The sequence below is a fragment of the Pleurodeles waltl genome, chromosome 4_2 (genome assembly GCF_031143425.1).
Source record: "Pleurodeles waltl isolate 20211129_DDA chromosome 4_2, aPleWal1.hap1.20221129, whole genome shotgun sequence".
NCBI classification, from domain to species: Eukaryota; Metazoa; Chordata; class Amphibia; order Caudata; family Salamandridae; genus Pleurodeles; species Pleurodeles waltl.
The window spans coordinates 1,020,889,671-1,020,907,049 of NC_090443.1; the positions used below are offsets into that span (position 1 = coordinate 1,020,889,671).

Genomic DNA, 17,379 nt, shown 5'->3' on the forward strand with positions numbered 1-17,379 from the left:
GCGGAAATCCTTCGTGCACAGCCAAGCCTGGGTCCACGGCACTCTAACCTGCATTGCACGACTTTCTAAGTTGGTCTCCGGCGACGTGGGACTCCTTTGTGCAACTTCGGCGAGCACCGTTTCATGCATCCTCGTAGTGCCTCTTTCTGGCACTTCTCCGGGTGCTACCTGCTTCAGTGAGGGCTCTTTGTCTTGCTCGATGTCCCCTCTCTCTGCAGGTCCAATTTGCGACCTCCTGGTCCCTCCTGGGCCCCAGCAGCGTCCAAAAACGCCAAACGCACGATTTGCGTGTAGCAAGGCTTGTTGGCGTCCATCCGGCGGGAAAACACTTCTGCACGACTCTGCAAGGCGTGGGGGATCCATCCTCCAAAGGGAAAGTCTCTAGCCCTTGTCGTTCCTGCAGTATTCACAGTTCTTCAGCCTAGTAAGAGCTTCTTTGCACCAACCGCTGGCATTTCTTGGGCATCTGCCCATCTCCGAGCTGCTTGTGACTTTTGGACTTGGTCCCCTTGTTCCACAGGTACCCTCAGTCAGGAATCCATCGTTGTTGCATTGCTGATTTGTGTTTTCCTTGCATTTTCCCTCTAACACGACTATTTTGTCCTTAGGGGAACTTTGGTGCACTTTGCACTCACTTTTCAGGGTCTTGGGGAGGGTTATTTTTCTAACTCTCACTATTTTCTAATAGTCCCAGCGACCCTCTACAAGGTCACATAGGTTTGGGGTCCATTCGTGGTTCACATTCCACTTTTGGAGTATATGGTTTGTGTTGCCCCTATCCCTAAGTTTCCCCATTGCATCCTATTGTAACTATACATTGTTTGCACTGTTTTCTAAGACTATACTGCATATTTTTGCTATTGTGTATATATATCTTGTGTATATTTCCTATCCTCTCACTGAGGGTACACTCCAAGATACTTTGGCATATTGTCATAAAAATAAAGTACCTTTATTTTTAGTATAACTGTGTATTGTGTTTTCTTATGATATTGTGCTTATGACACTAAGTGGTACTGTAGTAGCTTCACACGTCTCCTAGTTCAGCCTAAGCTGCTCTGCTAAGCTACCATTATCTATCAGCCTAAGCTGCTAGACACCCTATACACTAATAAGGGATAACTGGGCCTGGTGCAAGGTGCAAGTACCCCTTGGTACTCACTACAAGCCAGTCCAGCCTCCTACACTAACTCATTTATTCGCTGTTTTATTTGGACTGTTTCTTCTATGGTGTTATTTAATTGTTTCTGTAACCCTTCCAAAACGGTGGCTAATGCTTTTATATTAATTCCCTCTGCCATTCTGCTCAGGAGGAAATCAGTTTTGTCCCTAAAAGTAGGGTGTTGGCACTTCAATCTGTCAGGATACTTCAACTCGATTTCCTCAGAAGCAGAAGATAACTCCTCAGTCCCGACCCGAGCTACTCACAACGAATATTAATCCTTCGTGCTGAGTACCCCGGAGGGGGAAAGAGGAATGGGATGGTAGACTGCCACAGAGATGATGAACGCCAGTACTCAGTCTGCCTCTTCACATCTAAGATTGGATACAGCACCTGCAAGAGTCACAGTCGCAATTACTAGGGACATACAACATCAGTTTTTCACTTTCTACTCTCAACACTTAATTCTCTTTAATTCTATTATTTCTTTACTCACCCTGAGTTCTCTGTAGCCTTGCTTCTCTCTATAAATGATAGCTCTTCTTAAAACAATGCTTATTACTGATTCTGGAAGAACTTCTCAACCTTTGTTAGAGATTGGTTTTATGTTGCTATATATATATATATATATATATAGTTGGTGATAATGCGTTCTTCAAATCAGCTGATGTTATTTAATTTCTCCTGTCTTATTGTGACTTCTGTCAATACTTGTATTTGTAAATGCTTGTTTATTAAAGTTTGTTTCTCCTTTCTTACTTCGACATTTGTTGATAACTTGTATTTGTAAATGCTTGTTTATTACAGTTAGTTTCTCCTTCCTTACTTCGACATCTGTCGATAACTTGTAGTTGTAAATGCTTGTTTATTTAAGTTCGTTTCTCTTTTAAACTCTATTTTGGTTTATTACCATTGAATTTGTAAATGCTTATTTGTTAACAGTTCTTTTCTCCTTTAAACTTGGACTTAGTTTATCACCTTGACATTTGTAAATACTTGCTCTTTTAAAGTTCATTTTTTCTTTGACTTTAAGATATTAAACAAGAACCTTGTAAACATAAGGTTAATTCATACATTAACTCTGTAGCCTTGCCAACTCCCACAGGAACGGTCTACTATCAAACTCTTCGAATAAACCTTGACAATATTTATCTGTTTTCTGTAATATAATCTTCAAATGTAATTTTACCTCACAGGAGTTTCTGTTCTGAAGCGCGCTCTTTCTCCACACAGCTGATTCCTGTCAGACCTCAGTTGAAGTGCAAGGCTTCCAGCTGGAGAGCTCGTAACCTAGCAACCAACCGATTGCAAGACTAGAACTGTAACTAACCTTCAGGACTCACAGTGGCCATCTTTGATCTTCTCTTCTTGATTCTTCCTTTGAAATAGGCGCAAGATTACTCTGCAAACCTTCTTCCAGTTTGGGCTTTGCTGTCTCCACTGAGGATATCTCTTTGCTTTTCTCATGCACTTCTTTGATTTGACTTGGCAAGTTTGTGTGGTCATGACAGTGTAACAGGGTCGATGTCATGCAAAGTGCTTGAATAATGCCCAGCGAGATCACGCTGCGTAAGAAATAAAAATAAAAAGTAGTCCAGAAACCATACGGAAAACATGGAGCCTCGTATCTTTTCAGTAGTTCACCGGTGCTCTCGAGGAGGGCTAAACACCGGACAAGGCATGACGTATGCATGCCTTTCACTAATGAAATCAAGCGAATGTTAAAAGGCAAGCCCACTAACCAACCAAACTGATGGCCGTGACATGGGCGTGGTTAAAAGAGAGATTACAAAAGGGACCACAGCAGTTGTGCGCTCGACTCTAAGAATGACACAATAAGAAAGTAATTTTATGACAAAATGTGCCACATTACACCGCATAATTTGCATTTTCCTGTCACATAATTTACTCAACCCTGCTGCATAATTTGGCCCTAGGTATAATTACATTTGGAGCAGTTCATTCCTGCTTGGAGATGGATTCCTTCACCTGTCTGCTAATTTCTCTAAATGTAGTTAAAGTTAGCACAGAAAGCAGAAAAGCTAAATTTAAATCAATCAATCAATCATTTTTATACAGCGCGCTACTCACCCGTGAGGGGCTCAAGGCGCTAGGGGGGGTCACTGCTGCTCGAAGAGCCATGTCTTGAGCTGCCTCCGGAAGGCGAGGTGGTCCTGGGTGGTCCTGAGGTGGGTGGGGAGGGAATCCACGTCTTGGCTGCCAGGTAGGAGAAGGATTTCCCACCTGCAGTGGTTCGATGGATGCGTGGGACGGCGGCGAGAGCGAGGCTGGTGGATCGAAGTTGATGGGTGGGCGTGTAGAAGGTGAGGCGACGGTTGAGGTATTCGGGGCCCTTGTTGTGGAGGGCTTTGTGTGCGTGGGTGAGGAGCCTGAGGGTGATCCTTTTGTTGACGGGTAGCCAGTGTAGGTGTCTCAGGTGGGCGGAGATGTGGCTGTGGCGGGGTACGTCAAGGATGAGGCGTGCAGAGGCGTTTTGTATTAGCTGAAGACGTTTCTGAAGTTTTGCAGTGATTCCTGCGTATAGGGTGTTTGCGTAGTCCAGGCGGCTTGTGACGAGGGTGTGGGTCACAGTTTTTCTGGTGTCTGCGGGGATCCAGCAGAAGATCTTTCGGAGCATGCGGAGTGTGAGGAAGCAAGAGGACGAGACGGCGTTGACTTGCTTGGTCATGGTGAGAAGGGGGTCCAGGATGAATCCGAGGTTGCGTGCGTGGTCTGAGGGGGTCGGTGCGGTGCCCAGGGCGGTGGGCCACCAGGAATCGGCACAGGCCGAAGGGGAGTTTCCGAGGATGAGGACTTCCGTTTTGTCTGAGTTCAGCTTCAGGCGGCTGAGTTTCATACATTCTGCGACGTCTTTCATTCCATCCTGCAGGTTGGTTTTGGTGGTGGCTGGGTCTTTGGTGAGGGAGAGTATCAGCTGCGTGTCGTCGGCGTAGGAGATGATGTTGATGTTGTGTTTGCGTGCGATGTCGGCGAGGGGGCTCATGTAGACATTGAAGAGAGTAGGGCTGAGCGAGGAGCCCTGTAGGACGCCGCAGATGATCTTGGTGGGATCCGAGCGGAAAGGCGGGAGGTAGACTCTTTGGGAGCGGTCAGAGAGAAAAGAGGCAATCCAGTCCAGGGCCTGTCCTTGGATACCGGTGGAGCGGAGGCGGGTTATTAGGGTGCGGTGGCAGACGGTGTCGAAGGCAGCCGAGAGGTCGAGGAGGATGAGGGCGACTGTTTCTCCGTTGTCCAGCAGGGTTCGGATGTCGTCGGTGACTGCGATGAGGGCGGTTTCCGTGCTGTGGTTGGCCCGAAATCCGGATTGGGAGGGGTCGAGCAGGTTGTTGTCTTCGAGGAAGTTTGTCAGTTGTTTGTTGACGGCCTTCTCGATGACTTTGGCCGGGAAGGGGAGGAGCGAGATGGGGCGGAAGTTCTTCAGGTTGCTGGGGTCCGCAGTGGGTTTCTTCAGGAGAGCGTTGACTTCCGCGTGTTTCCAGCTCTGGGGGAAGGTGGCAGATGCAAATGAGCTGTTGATGATGGTCTGGAGATAGGGGGCGATGCTGGCGTCGGCTTTTTTGAAGATGTACTGTGGGCACGGGTCCGAGGGGGCACCGGAGTGGATGGTGTTCATGGTAGTTTTGGTCTCTTCGGCGCTGATGGGTGTCCAGGTGTTGAGGGTGACGGCTGGGGCTGTGGGTTCTGTGGTGGTCGGCGGGATCTGTGGACCGAAGCTGTCGTGTAGGTCGGTGATCTTTCGATGGAAGAAGGTAGCGAGGGAGTTGCAGAGTTCTTGTGAGGGCGTGATGGAGTTGGAGCTGGCGTTGGGATTGGAGAGCTCTTTGACGATGTTGAAGAGTTCTTTGCTGTTGTGGGTTTTCTTGTCCAGTCTCTCTTTGAAGGATGCTCTTTTGGTGGCGCGGATCAGCTGGTGGTGTTCGCGGGTGGCGATTTTGAGGGCTGACATGTTTTCTGTGGTGTGATCTTTGCGCCAGGTTTTCTCGAGGATACGGCAGGTTTTCTTGGATTTGATTTAACAATATTAACCATGAGTGAATAAAAGCACACTTGATAGCATAACAACCTTCCCTGGCATTATTCACTGAAGAGAAAGGGGCTTTTTGTTAGGCGAGCTTGATTGTGAAGAGGCAGAGTGCAGTCACTCAAAATAATGGAAGCTGATGGCTGAAGTGCTGGCCCACTGCTCTTAGACTCTGCTGTGCTGGGCAGAAGCAAAATGTGAATGTCAGTTTCCATCTGTCATGCTTTGTCTGTCCCATGACCTTCGAGTGACCTTTCATAAACAGCAGGATCTACAGGAAATCATCTTCTTTGGAGATGTGCAAAAATGACAGATTCCTTCCAGAAATGTATTCAGCACAAATTAGGGAACATTAGGTGATACAGACTGATAGGAATGATTATATCACTCTGTCTTCACGCACTCAGTCCTCTACACAAAGAGATTACAATCTAAACACACCCTCTTTCCTACCTTTAAATTGCAGAATTTCAGTTTTTCTGCAAAAAAATGTTAATTTTCCAGGGTGTTCTGAATGACACAATATATGTATTTTGCATGTAAAGAAAAGATGAAGATAGATCATGGGAAGAAGAATATATCTGGAACTGTGATATACAATTCAGCACAGAGCATATGTTTACACACATATGCTACCAGGAATAACCAGTGTGGCGCAAAATGGAGAAGTATGTCTAATGAATAATAAAAAGTGTGTTGTTCTGCTCAGCGTTTCTTGTTTCACCCATCACTCCACAATGGTGCAGAAATGGATTTCCTGCTGCTTGGGAGGTGCACTTCCACATAAGGTAGGAACAATTACAGACAGGATCAGTTCTTGAGAAAGAACTCAGGCCAAACTTTGAGTGTGATGAAAAGACCATCAGTGATTGCTAGCCGCAGTTGTGGCATTTGCCAAATTCACCAACTACGTCTCCGAATGGAGAATGCATTGACCAATGACTGACACCTGCACTGCTTTCCATGGACCTGGAGGTCATACTACTAAATTTGCACAACTAGTGTAGTGCAACATCTCATCGTATGTCTATTTTGTTTGCCAGTGCTTCAGTCTAGGGATCACACAGCAAGGCAAATTGAATTTCCTCATTTGCATTGAGAATAGGGCCATGGAAATGAGTGAACACTCATCTCCCAAACTGTGCAAGCAAACTTCGATCAAGTTTAATTGTTAGTACAAATAGCAAAGTGCAGTCACTTCTACAGTAACAAATTGCACTAGGAGTGCTAACATGGATCCAGTCTACCCTCATGCGCATGCTCCAAATCCAGAAAAATGGATAGTGAGATTGAGAAAGGAGAGAAACTGAAGAAAAAATGTGTTATGAGGGTAAAGGGTCACACAGCGAAGAACGATTCCACAACGCTCATGCTCTAAATCTTTATTCTTCAGTCAAGGAGCATCAAGTACGGCTCCCAGTACATGAGTGTCATTGAGAGTTCCATCCCCACTATTTATGCTCTCAGCACATTCTCCTACTCGCTCGCACACATTAGATTGTCATTGCTAATATAAGTTTGCGCACACAATCTTATGTTTATGTTCATACCCACGTCAGGATTTTTGCACGAACAATGACATGTGCCTTATAAAACACCTTGTGAGACCAAGGCCATTCGCTTTGCAGCAGACCTCAGCCTTTGTGTCTCTACAGAGCCTGGTCTGGAGACTGGAGGGTGACCTTGTCCTAAGGTAATGGGGGTTGGGGTGCTTCTCTTGGACACGGCATGGGCAGATTAGGTTTACTATGCCCTGCTCTCTTTAGGGTAGAAAATATGCTTCAAGGAGGAGTTTGCATATTCATGTTTATTGCGATATGTTGGGGTTGTTCATATTTACATTGCCTATTTTCACAATCCTGATTTTGTTATTCATCTATTCCTAATCATTGCAGCTCATGCATTTTATTGTGGATTGCAGTCTTTTCAATAAATACATTGAAAACTATCCTACATCTTCTTTCCTGCCTGTTTGTGTGTAAGAGACTTATTGCCAATGAGAAAAAAGGGTAAGACTTGTTCCACCATGGTTTGCTTGAGAGATTTTCAGAGCCCATTCATTAGGCTGCCAGAAATCACTTTTACTATTTGGGTTTTGGTGAGGTGCTGCTAGAGAGCTGGGGGGGTTGGGCCGACTGTTGCCAACTGGTATAAGAGTGACTCAGTGACCTACAAACAGAGGTGCTGCCGACCTAATCCAGCAGTCTTGCCAAGATATGAGAGTCCTTACGACACAAAATCCATGCCATATGCAAGTGGCACGCATACTGACACAACCACATCACCTACTACACCTCCCTCTAGCTCACCCAGCCAATCGCATCGCACACACATACACACGTTCTGACTCACACACACAAGTCAATCACAACATGACAGGTACATGTCCCCTTGCAATGTGCACACATCGGCGCAGTTGGCAAGTGTGATTGTACCGTCATTGCGGTGCCAGCATCCGTTTGACAATGAATACTGCTGCCATAATAACAGTTGTCTATGTGTTCAATATGTGTTGTGTACCAGTGTGTCCCCACCTGTGTCTGGCCCACCCATGGCTCTCACATATGCATGTCACAGTTATTTAAAGAAATTACTGCAAGATGTATATGTCTTCAGTAGTCCTGTGCCCATGTGCAGTGACTCCAATCATACACAGCCAAGGCGGGTTGCCTACCTTTGTGTCGAGTGACGGGGGGTCATGTTTTCTCCATGGTCCCGTGGCAGCAGCAACAGAGGATCCTGTCCAATCATATGCAGCCGGAAACCGAAAGGAGAATTGGGGGAAACTGAGTTTTCACCCTCTTTTCCCCAATCCGCCAAGTCAGAAGTGGAGGTCTGACTGACACTTTTTGCTTGGCGGTAAGGCACATCCAAATCTGCTTGGCGGTAAGTGTGGCTGAAGTCCCACCATCAGGCGCTCTTTCCTATGGTGCCGTGGCAGCGGATGGAATTCCCTGGTGGAGCCGGCAGGACTTGGGCAGGTTAAAGTCTATGATACCGCCAATATCTAAGTATGGAGGGTAGGTTTTCTGTCGGAAAACCGACTGCAGGACCGGTTTCGGCGAACATCTAATTCAGGCCCTTAGTCCCCCACAAAAACACTTTGTAACGTTCTGAACCTCACACACATGCAAGGAGATCCCTTTCCATTACATAGTAATGTTGCTGAGCTCCATGGAGCATTCTTGAACCATAGGAAACAATACACTCTCTTCTTTCTTCTCTCTGCATGGGTACTCCTCCCAGGCCACAATTACTTGCAGCCACAGCTATTATACAATCTCTTCCCATGACATACGGTTTAAGACAAGGTGCACTGCTTATTAATTCTTTCAACACATTGAAGGTAGGCCACTCACATTTTGCATTCTTCTTCAACAACTCTCTAAATGGCTCAACTTTCACAGCATAATTTTGGATAAACTCCGCATATAACTCAATTAATCCTAAAAAAGCGCCCAACTGTTCTTTGGTGTCAGGTATGGGACCTGTCAAAATACCTTTGACATGAGTGCATTTTGGCTTAATACCTGGCCGTCTTATCAGATGTCCCAAATACTCCAGTTCATGGGCTGAAATTTGCATTTGTTAATTTTCAGTGTTAATCCTTTATCCGACAATGACCGCCAGACTTTGTCCAGGTTCATGGTCTTCAATGTTACACCCATATACTAAAATCTCATCCTGGAAATCAGTTGCCCCAGATAGTCTTTCCAGCATTTTGTTCATTAAATGCTGGAAAATAGAAGCTGCACTGGCTAGACAAATGGCATCCTACAATAACAGAATAATTCGTCCATTGTGATGAATGATGTTAACATTTTCAATTCACACTCAAGCTCGACCTGGTGGTATGCACTAGCTAAATCCAGAGTTAAAGAGACCTTGGCACCCGCCAGGGTTGAAACCATTTCTTGAAGATTTGGAAGCGGATGGGCGTCCACCCAAATGGCATTATTGATACTGTGTAAGTCAATGCAGAGTCTCCATTCCCCAGATGCTTTCTCAGAAATAATGTTGCCGGACATCCAAAGTGATGATTCTACTAGCTCAATTTTACCTTTTTTGCATAAATCCTTTAGTATCATTTTAGGTTTCTCTCTATGTGCAAAAGGTACGTTTCTAACTTTATGTTTTACAGTTACCTCATCACTCTTAAACCTATAAATTGTTTAAAATCTCAAAATTGACCTTGATTTCTATTGAAAACTTCATTATATTTCTTTTCCAATTGTGACATAAACTCACTCACTAATGTTGAATCCCCGCAAGTACAGTTCCTCCATTTGTCAACCACACAGACTGGAGGATTTTACTTAGGATCTAGTATATTACTCATTTCCATTTGATGAGACCATTCCAACAATGAGAGCCCCTTCTTTGCTACATACACTTTCCATTCAGTACTGCAACCTAAGAAGTCCAACTTTGCTCAAAAATATCCTGCTAAATCAATTTTATGTCCCATAAATACCCCTGCAAAACATCAGGTGGCAGTAAACATTTATTAGGCATAATTCATCCATAATGTCTAGCTTGATAATAGTGTTCCAAGAGCAATAATCAACTAGGAAATAAGTTTGTTTACCATCAATATTAATATTGCAGGACGGAAACGCTCTTTTGGCTAAGCCATCACTTACATTCAATGCATTGTTAGGATCTTACGTTAAATCCTCAAAATCCTCTAACTGGTTCTTGCATACATTTACTGATTTTTTTCCACAAATGGGATCTACATACTCTACTGAAATGCCCTTTTTGTTGCACTTAGAGCAAATTTTATCTATGGCAGGACAAAATTAAAAATTACCTAAATGCAAGGGATTCCCACATCTATAGCATGCTAGTGATGTTTTCCTGGCAACATTCTTTTTTAATATTGCTATATTGAACTTATTATATTTCGTAATAACATGGATTTTACCGCTGGGTGAACCACTTGTCTCTTGTACAAATTTTTCTGAATGTTCTATTGCTTTGGCAAGCTCAATGGCACCACTTGCCCAAAGCATTTTCTGGAATTTCATACTATTTGTTTTCATTAGGATCTGATCTCTTAAACTCATAATTAATGTACTCAAAGTCACAGGTTGATGCAGGTGACCGTGACTTTAAAACATATTCTTCGTAGGTTCATTAACAGTTCGTTTTCTTGAATAAAACTTAGATATATCCATAAGTACGTTTGTTTTTTTTCACATCTTATGTACATTTGCTTAGAAGCGTATTGATAGACATTCAAATCACTAGCACCTAGTAAAACCGGAAAAGGTTTTTGCTCTTTTAACCCAAACCCACCTAAACAGTGCTTTAATAGGGAAAATGATCCTTCAGATCCACAATCATCACCTTCCAAAACTTCCATATAAGCAAGAAACACTGCTTCCTAAGTTTCTCAATCTATTGGAGGCCTGCCAGGTACTGGCAGAAATACAGGAGGTATTACAATGCTCAACCTAATAATAGTTAAATAATTATTGACTAGCAAAACTCTCCAAAGTTAGTATATGGTAGATATGTAGTCATAAAGTAAAAAAAAAAAAAAGAAAATAATAAAATATAGTCACTGTAGATCCTCAACCAAAGTACTGCTCCAATTCTACTCAGAAATGTGCATCATCATAAATTACTTGAATGTGTGTTCAACCGTTAACATAAATGTGCCTTTGACTGCTTCACTTCTGCTCAGGTGTGAGCGTCATCGTGAACGCACCGAACACAAATAATCATAAATTACTTGGGTTTGCGCAACACCATTAATGTGCCAGCTAATTTGGAAGTGTGACACTCACTTCCAGTTGTAAGCACCTGTTAGCGATCCTGCTCCAAAATGGCCACCACGTTGAGTTGATGAGTGACATGAAGATCTCATGCCTCATCGATATTCCCTAGAAGCGTTGCGGTGGAACCGGTTTCACGCTCGCTCTGCTGTCAGCCAGCAGCTCTTCCAGGTAGCACGAGTGGAGTCTCTCGCCCATGCCGCCGCCACTGATTAGGGCAAAAAAATGCAGCAAATTGCTTCTGCTACACTCGCAGAGCAATTCACAGGCTTTGGTGATACCCAGACTGTGAGCATGTCTCAAAATCATTCTCCCACGTCGTCCGGCAACGGGGTGAAATGATTTCCCGCAACAGCAACTCTTAAACCAATCCCAGTCCAGGTCAAAGGCAGTGGTCACACATGCTTGTCGCCAGTGTTATGAGGGTAGAGGGTCACATAGCGAAGAACCAGTCCACATCATTGATACTTCAGATATTTATTCCTCAGTCAAAGTGCATCAAGTATGACTCCTAGTACATGAATGCTGTTGGAAGTTCCAGCCACACTATTTTTGCTCTCAGCACATACTCCTGCACAAGTGCACACAATTCATATGACAATAACAAACACCCAGCAGCTCAAATACCAACATATGACATGTTTCATCAACCACCCCGTCCCCCAGTTCAAATAAAAACATAGGTAACAAAAAGGGGAAAAGGATGGGGTAAACAGAAATGGAAAGAGACATGACTGAGATGTTGGACACGCGTCTGGCACATCTGAAATGTATGTTCATAAAAGTAAAGGAAATAGAGTTTTTAATTTGTCACATAAATGATGCTTTGTACAGGAATCTATGAGACACATAGCTACATTCTACATGCTAAGAAAAGATGCTCAGTATTGCAGAGGTTGGTACAAGAACCACTACTGATAAAGAAGGCGCTTGTGGCAGGGAACAGCTTTTGCTCATGCACCATGTCAATGATGCAGATCAACACAGACCGGTTTTTGGGCAGAGTCTTGACCATCTTCTTTTTATTGCATTCACTGTCAATCTGCCCCACTCACACATTACTTCTCACCTTCATTGCATGTTGATCCTTTGAATCCAGCGTTACAGCTGCACGTGTCATCGGAAGTGCAAGAGCCATTAATGCAGGTACTTGAATTGCAAAGTTTCACTGTAGAAGAGAAGAACACATTAAATAGAAACAAGGCAAGATGCAGCTACATCATTGTATATTAAACCTAAGCGGTTTACTTTCATAAATGTTTATATTTGTCTGTTTAAATGAGTTACCTGTTCCCTACTCAGTTCAATCTACCTCTTTACTCATATGGTAAAGGACCGAGCAGCAGTTGTTTCTGATGTACATGGTCATAGTGTCCAACAAGCACTTAACATAAAGTTAAGTTTCACAAAATTATCTTTTTATGTTTTCCAAAAATGTCTTACGTAAGTTCTATCACCACAACAAATACTAAATTATGGTTTAATTATTTTTCAAGGTTATAATACTAAACTTGCCAATAGGGAGCTGTGCTTTGGTACTGCCAGTGCATAGAATTTTCTATAACCTACTTTGAAAGTACACAATGATTTCCTCGGGATGGCTGTTGCAGATCATTGCATATAGTAGGGAATAGAAATTCATCAAGGGCAAAAAAGTAGGTGGCAGGTGCAGGCTTCCAGATGTACTTTCGAGAAGGTCATGTAATGTTTTGTAAAGGCGTCTATTACCTCTGTGCTCAGTTGTCCACTGATGAGAGCTCCTGTGTAAATTTCTTTTATTTACAAAGTTAAACATTTTTCCCCCATTGAAGAAGCCCTTCCCTTGCACCCCTACCAAATCTGAAGGTGAATGTTCCCCTTCTAAACCTGGAAAAGCAACTACTCAGCCTTTTGCTTGCGTAAATGTTTGACCATTTCCAGGGTGGGTAGAGGTCTGAGGGAAGTCTGAGAATGCCAAGAAAGATACAAACGTCCAAGGCAAACCACTGTTGAATGCACAGTTCCAGTCCCTTATAAATGATTTATCATTACATAGTTCTCTAGTTAAAAAAATCTCCAGTAGTAACTCCATCAATGCCTGACAGAAATCAGTTGTTTAAAAACCTGTATATTCTGTTCTGTACTTATGTTTTCAACCAGATATACCTTTGTGAAAAGGGCCATTTGATCCATATATTTAGTCATGTTCCCTGGACCTGTCATCAAAGGTGTGAGTTGTCTTTTTGCTTCTTTAAAGATTTACAAGGCCATATACACAGTAAACTGCTGGAATTTATGTTGCTACTTTTCTTTCTGTAAACTTTTTCATTTTGTTACTCACCTTGACATCCATTTCTGAGTTCATATTCTTTTAATCTGCCAGGCCTCATCAGAGGAAGACATGCTTGGTTTGGTCATCTAAATATATCTATATGTCCTATATGTATGCATGAAGGACCTCTTGTATAGGATAAAGGGAAACCGACCCACAAAGCAATGGAGCATAGAGCAAGATGGTGGGATACCAAAAGAAAGTGTGTGTGTGTTTGGGGTGGTGTCTGCTTAGTTGTCATCAATATCTAAATAGATAATTACAAAAAGAAACAATGTACCTGTAGAAGATAAAGGCAAACCAACCACAAAGCAATGGAGCATAGAGCAAGAGTGTGGAACACCAGAGGAAAGTGTGTGTGTGGGGGGGGGGGTCTGCTTGACTGCCATCAATATCTAAATACATAATTACAGAAGGAAAAGAAGATGCTTGAAGAGTTGTGTGTTTAATTATTTCATTAAGTGCAGTAGAACAATGGCTTGACAGATCTGAGTGGGGTTGGGGTTGCAGCAAGACAGGAATCAGGAGAAAGCTGGATAAAAACCTTCCAAGTGTTGGATGAAAGTGCCTTATACGAAGGATCATTAACCCTAAGATTTACCTCTACCATCCTACCACTACTTTGAAGGATATTCAGCCGGTGAATTCTACCCATATTAGAGTGATGGCTGGTGAATTTGAAAAGTGGTGGGGCGGGAATTTTTTTATATAAGTCTAATGCACGAGCAAGCCCATACTGAAAATGGATGGTGCGGGGTATTCTGCCCACCCAAGAAAATATTGAAAAAAAATGATAGCTGCCATAGTGAGACGGAGCTGATAACCAAGAACTTGAAACTCTGATCTCCAGCATTACTTAATTTTAGTGGTTGCCCTAATGGAAATGGCTTTTGCATGAGTTGATTCAGCGTGTTTCTGGGTGTTGGTTTTCATTATATTAGGGATTATATTAGGCAAAAACACAATATTCAAGAAGGTTTATTCTGCCTTAGAGATTGGTTTCATTATATTTATAATATATTTGTTTCTACCTAATAGAGCAGTGTGTAGCTCCCCCTTGGGATACAAATATGCACTTGGTGAATGTTGGTTTCCACTTTTGAAAGGTGTCCCTTCACCATCTATGTTGTCCTGATGAGACCCTACATTGTATAAAGAGTCGATACGTCGTTGACTAAGCCATAACGAACTCAAAAGGTTCCTAGTGATTTATGGCATAGAAATGGACATTGTTTTTTGTTGAGTCATGTACGGCCGATTGTTTGAAACCTGTTTTGTTCCACACTTGATATGGATGTCATTATATGTTACAGGTTCGAGGTTGTGGGACTCTTTTGAAATACAACAAGATACCTTAAAGGAAAAGTATTGTGTTGGGTTGTGTGTAAATATGTGTTTGTATATGCACTTTATAAAATTATTCCTTGCATTTCAATGAGAGAAATGACCGTCAGTCTGTACATTCTGTTGCAAAAATAATTCGAGCTATTGTGCGGTCTCTATTAATATTATCCAGGTATTATAGATAAAAACCATTGTTTTGAATACAATAAGTAGCCCAGGCTCTTAGATGGCAGGGCAGCTAAATGACAGCACCCATGTGACACCATATCATGTGTGACACCAGCAAGTGCTGACTTTTATGTAAACCTCTCTCTGAATTCTGGGACATGTGCCATAGCGTGGTGGCATATTTCTGAACATTTTACTACTTTACCCCATTACAAATTCGCACACACACCGACATACATGCACATGCACACTTAGAATTTAAAATACTAGGCAAGTATGTAGCAACCTTCACTGCCCTGCACAAAGCCCAGACAAATATGCATAAAGTTTTCAACTCAAGTGTTTTTGCTTGGGCCGGGAGAAGGGGAGTTTCTGCCGGACAAACTTTTCAAAGGTCCCAGTATGGTAACTACAGACAAAGAGGCAAAGGGTTTCAATAACCCAAACCTGTGGCCTTTTACTCCCAAAGTGGGCACTTCCAGATTTCCAGAGGAGACAAAATGAGAAGGCAAAGCTCATCAAATTATCAAGGTGAGTATGAACACTTCTCTTCTTTCTTCTTCCCAGGAAAGAGTGGGGGGTGCGTTTAAAGAATTTTATCCATGTTTGGGAAACCATAACCCACGATCCTTGGATTTTGAATACAGTAGGCGTTCCAAATAGATTTCACACTACAATAAAGCCCTTCCAAAAGATTCCGCCAAGAAAGTTTCCTTTATCCAAAGTCATACAGAAGGTGTTGGAGGAGGAAGTAGTATCTATGCTGAAAAAAGGGGCAATTATAGAGGTGAACTTGGAATGCAAGGACTTTATCAGCACTCTTTTTATGGTAAAGAAGAATGGCAAGGACTGGAGACCAGTCACAAATTTAAGAAATTTAAACAACTTTTTAGTTTACAGGCATTTCAAGATGGAAGGGATCCATCTCTTGAGGGACACGTTACTGAGAAATAATTGGCTAATGAAACTGGACTTGAAGGATGCCTATTTCACTATACCCTTGGCAAAAGATTGCCAACTTTTCCTTCAGTTCATGTGCAGAATTGCCTCTACCAGTTTTGCTCTCTGTCCATCGGCCTCTCATCTGCACCTTGGTGTTTCACCAAGGTGAAGAGAGCTGTGGCTTCCTTTATAAGAGCAAGAGGGGTACGTATGATCATTTACCTAGACGATATACTAATCATGTCCCAGTGTGATTCTCAAGTCTTGAAAGATCTAGACACAGTTATGTCTCTTCTTGTGAATTTGGGGTTCATAGTGAACAAAGAAAAGTCTGTCCTTATCCCATCTCAATCCTTGGAGTTTTAGGTTTCACAATAGATCCGGTTTACTACTTCCACCCAAAAAGATTAACAAGATAAAAAAGGAAATAATGTATGTCCTAAAAAAAGACGTGTTTTCTCTAAGTGAGATTACTGGGCCTGCTTTCCTCTTCTATTCAAGCAATCTTTCCGGGCCCTTTACACTATTGTGCTCCGCAGAGAATAAAAGCAAGAGCACTTCACAGAGGCTTATGGTATGGGGACAAACTAGTTTTGGACCCAGAAGCAAGAACAAAGCTTTCTTGGTGGCTACAGAATTTAGAAGCCTGGAATGGTCAGGCAATATTTGGTTCCTTACCCAATTTTATTCTAGAATCAGATACAAGCTCTTATGGCTGGCGTGCACGCTTGAATACACAGGAGACTGGCGGGCTATGGACAAAAACAGAGTTTACACCACATAAACTATTTAGAGTTAGCTGCTGGTCTTTATGCCCTAATTCATTCCAGACACTCTCTTCCGGGAAGAATAGTTCTATTGAAAATAGACATTGTCTCTGCAGTTGCCTATATAAATCATTTGGGAGGAACGAAATCTATAGACCGGTCAACCTTGGCCAAGAAGCTTTGGATTTTTTGTTTGGAACACAAAACCAACTTACAGGCAGAATATCTGCCTGGGAGAGCGAATGTGTTTGCAGATTGGAACTCAAGATTTTTTAAGGATTTCAGCGATTGGAAGCTCAACAAGGTTTGCTTCAACAAAATCTACCAATGCTTGGGTCTCCTAAAGATAGATCTCTTTGCGACCAGACTGACATCTCAGCTAAGGAAATACTACAGTTGGATGCCAGATCCAGGGGCTCTAGCTGTGAATGCCTTCCTTCAGAAATGAAAGGCAGAAAATGCTTATGCTTTTCCCCCTTCGCAATGATTTAGAGGCTCCTCCAGAGAGTGGGGAAAGAAGAATATTCCCTTGTTCTAGTAACTATGTTTTCGACATCACAGGCATGGTTCCCAATCACCTTGGAACTCGCCTGCGACATCCCTTATTTTCTTCCTACTATGGAAGGTCTTCTCAAACACGTAGATGGGAAGGAACATCCTCTAGTACAGTCAGGGGCTTTGACTTTACCAACTTGTTCTACATTATTTGCTTATTCCTAGTTTTAATGGCTTTTACTAGCTTTACTGGGTTATAGCTTTATTTATTGTTCCAATTTGCGGAAATAGTTGCTCCTTTTTAGATGAAATTCATTGTATAACTTGAATTTGTGGACTGACACACTGGCGGGCGTTTTCTTGTT

General features: G+C 42.7%; 1 protein-coding gene across 5 annotated transcripts in view; it reads right to left on the reverse strand.

Annotated features, from left to right (window-relative positions):
• LOC138293607 (tenascin-like) overlaps positions 1-17,379 on the reverse strand; it is a 581,232-nt gene that overhangs the window by 346,226 nt on the left and 217,627 nt on the right. For all 5 annotated transcript variants that reach the window (XM_069232880.1, XM_069232877.1, XM_069232879.1 and 2 more), the window contains one exon: positions 12,057-12,155. In XM_069232880.1, coding sequence (XP_069088981.1) covers positions 12,057-12,155 — 99 coding nt within the window. The remainder of the gene's footprint in view (positions 1-12,056; positions 12,156-17,379) is intronic.